At 42.6% G+C, this 6000-nt stretch overlaps 1 protein-coding gene across 2 annotated transcripts in view; it reads right to left on the reverse strand.

Annotated features, from left to right (window-relative positions):
• The window catches only part of NEIL3 (nei like DNA glycosylase 3), a 46511-nt gene extending 40756 nt beyond the window's left edge, over window positions 1-5755 (reverse strand). The window contains exon 1 of one of the 2 annotated variants that reach the window (XM_082715824.1): window positions 5506-5755. In XM_082715824.1, the coding sequence (XP_082571950.1) occupies window positions 5506-5661 (156 nt within the window). In that variant the 5' untranslated portion in view covers window positions 5662-5755. The remainder of the gene's footprint in view (window positions 1-5505) is intronic. The other variant, XM_082715825.1, reaches the window with a different exon arrangement.
• Between the last annotated feature and the right edge of the window lie 245 nt (window positions 5756-6000).

Genomic DNA, 6000 nt, shown 5'->3' on the forward strand with positions numbered 1-6000 from the left:
ATTTTGAGAGCTACTGTGTATGAACTGGCCAAGGCTTTTGAAATAAATCTAAGATTTGCAAGATATTCACTTGTCCTATGGTAGAATCTGGGGTTATCACCTCTTTGTATGAGCTCCAGCTGCCTAGACAAATTCAAAAATTAATTTCCACAAGCCTATTATCTTTGTTATAACTATACACAAATGCCCAATATATGCTTGACTTCCTCACACTGACCCTTACAATTCTGTTATTGTGTGATCTGAACATTTCCTCCTCTCCACCCCGAAACAGACATGAAAATCTTCTATGCCACAATTTTAAGTATGATTGAGAAGGGTTCACCTTCCCATTTTCAAGTGGCTTAATAATATGAAATTGTCAAAACAACATATATCTTCAGAGACAGCACACGATTTATTGTGCTGATTACCATTTATCCTGCCTATCCATGGGTGAACAAGGAAGATGAACTTTTCAGAACAGAGCAAGACTTTTCTATAGATAAATGTTCCACTTCTAGTGCAACTATATATTTTCCCCACAGAGAAAAGAAAATACCACATTTACTTTCATAGCCTCTCCTCCTTTTTTTGCCACATGCCTCTTTCTCCCCTAATACAACAACACTTTGCTAATCAGAGGTCACTTACCTACCAATTTAAACCATCAAAGAACCTAATTTTAAAACGGTCTCTAAGCACCCAAAGAGAGGTCTTTAGGTTCATACATCAAAACATATTGTACAATTTTTTAAAGAGCAGAGCCTTCAAGCATTTACCCAGAGGCTAAATGCTTTGTACATAATTTGAGGGCACCAAATGATCGCAAACCCTTCATTAAGGACAAGAGCGTTCCTCCATTATATGGGTCTGGCAAGAAAGCCCTATCTGGGAGAAAACAGAGCAAATAATTACCAGGACACTTACTTTGCTAGACACTAAGCTAAGAGTTTCATGCATCTTCTAATCTAATCCTGACCAAATCAGCAAAGATGTGAGTGTATCACCTCTATGGGAGAAAGTAACAAAAGAACTAGAATTCAAAATCAAGATGGTCAGGTGCTCTTTTTTCTACATCAAACCAAATACTTTGCTGTTGGATTAAAAGCTACAGTGGTCATGAAAAAAATCACCTTCCTTAGTCTCCTCATCTGTAAGATTGTTACCCGTTCTCCATTATCCTTTGTTCCACGACTCCATGTAAGGCTGAATGCTGATAATAATGTCCCACAGTCACTAAGGTGAATCCATTATCAGTCTGCGTTTAAAAAGGTAAGGGATCATATAATGCATGTTCTCGATCACGGTATCTCCCCTGCCAGGTTAGTATCATATTGCACGTCCTATAAAATTATAAAACCCCTTTGTATTGAAAGGCATAACCTTCATTTAGCTAGAAAATGAATCTCCGTGGATTAGCTCATCCCTTCATACAATGGCACTAAAATGAGCAATGATTTCTTTCTTCCCCACTATGAACAAGAGGAAGAAAGGAGGAAATCTTTTATTGTGTGGCTTCACTATTTTCTCGTGGTAGGAACTGTCACATAACATACATAACAAAATACACACACTCATAACGAAACAGTCCTGACTGAATTTAGTTTTAAATCCTTAATCATTTTGGGCTATTCAAAACTCTTCTGTTCTCCATCCATTTAAAACATTTATTAAGTGCCTACTCTCTTCAGGACACTGTGAAGGACATAAAAAGATGAGAAAGCATTGTTATATTGAATACATGTATCAAACCTTAAGGAGGTATAGAACAGGGGAGCCTCATGTTTCAAATGAAAAGAATGCTTATAAATAAACTGTTTCATATCCCATTTGGTGAAAAGGAGATTGAAAACATATGCAGATTACACACCGGACTTCCCTGAAACATTGTATCCACCCAACAATTAAAATCGGAGGATTGGCTCTTAGCAGCTCATCAACCAGAAATGTTCATTGATATTCCGATACTGTTTCTTACCATAAGGTTCCACGAACTCCAGCAGAGTTTTATGCAATGTGCTTACACAGTGGCATAATTTTATGCTGACAAGACGGTGGATCAAAATTCAGAGAAAGAATATAATGCATGCATGACTAGCAGATGCGGAGATCTCGGACGGACAGGCTTCTTCAAAACGAGGATCAGTTGTCACAAGGAGATCCACATTAAAGCGTGTTCTCTCTGAACTCCAAACTGAAGCCAAAAGCAAGGAACACTATCTGATACACTAACAGGTTCATTAATGGCACCAGCTACGTAGGTGGGGGGGGTTTTCTGGTTGGTTTTTCAGTACAGGGATTACCTGAATTATTTTAAATGCCCACTCGCTATTTCTTTAACTCTCCTTTGTATTTTTTTCATGGTCAGTGCAATGTAAAGAATAAAGTATGCAGTTGTTAACTTATTTTTAAACTCTGCCTTGTGGAAACTAGTGACTTCAAGCCAGCAGCAGAAACATTTAAACAGCTTTAACTCCCTACCATAAATGCCTGGGAAACACGGGATCATCTGTTACAGTAATGACCATGTTGGAGATCAGTGACAACCTACCACATTTTAATTAAATTTACTATAGATCCAGCAACCCTCTAAAATGCAAAAGGCCCTTGCTGTTTATGAAGATTATTATTATTGTCATTATTATTGTTATTTGATCAAAAGCCCAGCAAGTGAAACCATGGCAAAATATTTACTATTTTCTCAATAACCACAAAGAGATTACTATCAATTCCATATTGATTTTCAAATCCAGTTCCCATAAAATCAGATTCCTAATCCAAGCCTAAAGACGTATTCCAATTTTTAATACCTCTATGTCAAGGTATTAAACAGAACAGTTTTAAGGGCAGGCTTTTTTATTTAAGGGGTATAGCTTACTTAGTACTGCTTCTGAGAGATGTTAACAATTGCCTAACAATTAATGAAGAATTTGCGTTCTATTATCAGGTTGTACTCTCTTGTACAATCTGAACAGAGGATTTTAAGTCCTTAGAAGAGAATTCTCAGTGAAAGGCAACTGATAACTGAACAAAAATACAAATGGTGAGTAGATATAACCAAAAACCCAAGGTCTCACTTTCCTAGTTAATAATCACTACTATCTCTTTGGCAATGTGGCGTTTCTGCTTCTGAATTATCCACTTCCCCACTGAATCTTTTAAAAATGAGAAAAGCCATAGTTAAGAGAATAGGCTTTGGATTCCAAAAGAGGGACCCCCCCCCCCTTTACCCCTGGTTCTACTCCTTCCTAGTCCTGTGATCTTGGACAACTTAATTAAACTCCCTCTGGACCTCCCATTCCTCATCTGTGGAATCATAGGGTTATCTTTTTCCCAGCTACATGAAGTGTAAAGGTTTTTCAAATGCTGTTAATGCTTTGCCACCAGAGATAACCACAACGAACTTCAAGGAAACATTCCCGTTCTTTTGGCCTGAATACCAAGGTGGTATTTATTTAAAACATGACGCTGGATTCTCACAGGAGAAAGTTTATCTCATTCATCTGTGCATCCCCAGGAGCTAGCGTAAAACCTGACACAAAACTCAGGACTGTTCAATGATGTGAATCATGATATACATACACATATTCAGGCCCTATCCATTTCTTTCTTTTTTTTTTTAAGATTTTATTTATTTATTTGACAGAGAGAGATCACAAGTAGGCAGAGAGGCAGGCAGAGAGAGAGGGAGGGAAGCAGGTACTCCGCTGAGCAGAGAGCCCGATGTGGGGCTCGATCCCAGGACTCTGGGATCATGACCTGAGCTGAAGGCAGAGGCTTAACGCACTGACCCGCCCAGGCGCCCCAGGCCCTATCCATGTCTGAGCCTTGGCTGCCTTTGCTTCGGAAATAGCAACTTGGTCCCCTCTTTACCTCCGCAGCCAGCCCTCCCCCCTGGATTCCTGCAGCCCTCTCCTAAGTGAGGGTGCAGTATCTACTTTGGCTTTCCCCCAGTCTTTTATTTTTCCTTTTCAAGATAGAGTGACCTTTCCAAAGTGTGCGTGGATCTCACCACACTTTAAAGAGCCCTCTCCTCCATTACTTGTAAGATAAATACAAAGTCCCTAACCAGGTCTACAAAGATCTCCACGGTCTGGCTCCAGCCCAGCAACCTCAAACGACCTACCTTCTAGCCCATTCTCTGTTTTCCCACACTGCTTTTCTTTCAGTCTTTCGAACATTTGAAGCTTTCCTCCTTTGCGAATGCTCTGCCTAACGTGTTCTGCCAGCCAACAACCACCCCCAGGGGTTGCTCATTCTTTCTTCCTCCTTCATACCTCAGTTTAATTGTCAGCCAAGCCTCTCCTCACCTCCCTGAGTCCTTACAGAACCATGTAGCAGAGCCTTCAGAGAATTTATCAATTTGAATTTATGTTCTTAATGGTTGTCTGTGTACCTTCCCAACTCCAATGCAGGCTCCACAGGGGAAGTGTCCGTTTTTGCTCCTTAGGCAACTTGAGTATTCAAAATTTTGTGGAATACGTGATTTTTAATAAGCATTCATATTCTAAGAGAACACTCAAGATCCAGCCCAGTGGTACCCTGCCCTGATTTTGAGAAACACCACAGTAAAAGAATAGGTGCAGAGCACTTAACGACATAGAGTTAAAATAAATAAAACACAACAAGTTGGAAGAAGATGCAAAACTTATTCTCTTCCAAGTTTGAAAAATATTACTTTCTCAGACTCTCATTTCTTTCAAGTTGTAAGCATATGCTAATTTCATAGCAAGCCGCTTTTTCTTCCTGGACCAAAGGCTAGGAGCGAGTTTTGCAGGGGAAATTAAGTACAGCACAATATTGCATACATCCATGAAATACAATCATCCACACATCTAAAGGGCTTTTAAGGCATGATGGCTTAATCAGAGTATTTTTAGTACAAGTCCTAAATTCTTAACAAATGCAAATCACACCATCTGCAATGAATGCCTTGAGTGGTCAGAAGCTGTGATACAATATATTTTAAGAAAAAAGAAATTCACTTAAGGGAAGCAGAGCTGGGTTCCGTAGCCCCTTCATTAGATGGCAATATTAAGCTGAGTGGGAAGGTCAGTGCTGAATTTTCTGTGTGCAGTTTTGGAATTATTCGTTGTGCTACACTTATCAAATGCAGAATAGCAGGCAGGCGAGAAGCTGAAACTTCATGCTAAAAGCTCACTTAGAAATGTGAAGAAAGAAATGGGGAGCTCTGACAATATTAACAGCAGAAAATGCACGTATAGATGCGAGGAGACCATCTTTTGCTGGGTCATTGCAAGTTAAGCGAAGTGATTTGTAGTAAGACACCTTCGACCAGTTCTTGCCCGGGCATCTCTCTCCCGCAGCCTTTGCGCAGCCGTCCAGTCCCGTCTAACTACCCAGGCGCGTGGGCACTGACTCGTCCCTCTTACAAATTGAAGGTAGGGAAACGCTATGCCCCAGCGAGCCTGTTCCAGAGCAAAGAGATGACCTTTTGGGCCCTGGAAACCCAACGGGGTCTGTCCCCTGCTGACCCCAGAGCAAATTACATGAAGGGCTCACCTGGGCAGAGACCAGGGCCAGCGAGGCTGCGCCAGGGGAGACCTGGCCTCCCAGGCTCTGCAGGGCGCTTCCCCGCACGTCCGTCACCGCCTGGCCCGGGCGCACGCGCGCCCGAATTTTCTCTCCATTTAGAGTACAACCGGGTCCTTCCACCATCTCCCGGCCGGGGCTGTGGCTCGCTGGTTGCAGACCCCGCGGAGAAAGCCGCTGTGTGGGTATCGGCGCGGAGAGGAAGTTCAAATCTCCCGCGCTTCCTGCACCGCCTCGGACGCCCAGCCCCGCCCCCAAGCCCCGCCCAGCCCGGCCCGCCTGGCCCCGCCCCAGCCCCTCCCGGTGAGGTCCGCCTGGCCCCGCCCCAACCCGCCCACAGTGCCTGGAGCCCACCCAACCCGGCTGAACTCGAAGGGCCCAGGCAATTGGGACCTCAGAAACTCTAACCTTTTGCTTTGAGGTTTTGCTCTTGTCCTTGAACTACTCAGCACACGTCCATTTTGT

This window comes from Mustela nivalis (assembly GCF_964662115.1).
Source record: "Mustela nivalis genome assembly, chromosome: 20".
Taxonomy (NCBI): Eukaryota; Metazoa; Chordata; class Mammalia; order Carnivora; family Mustelidae; genus Mustela; species Mustela nivalis.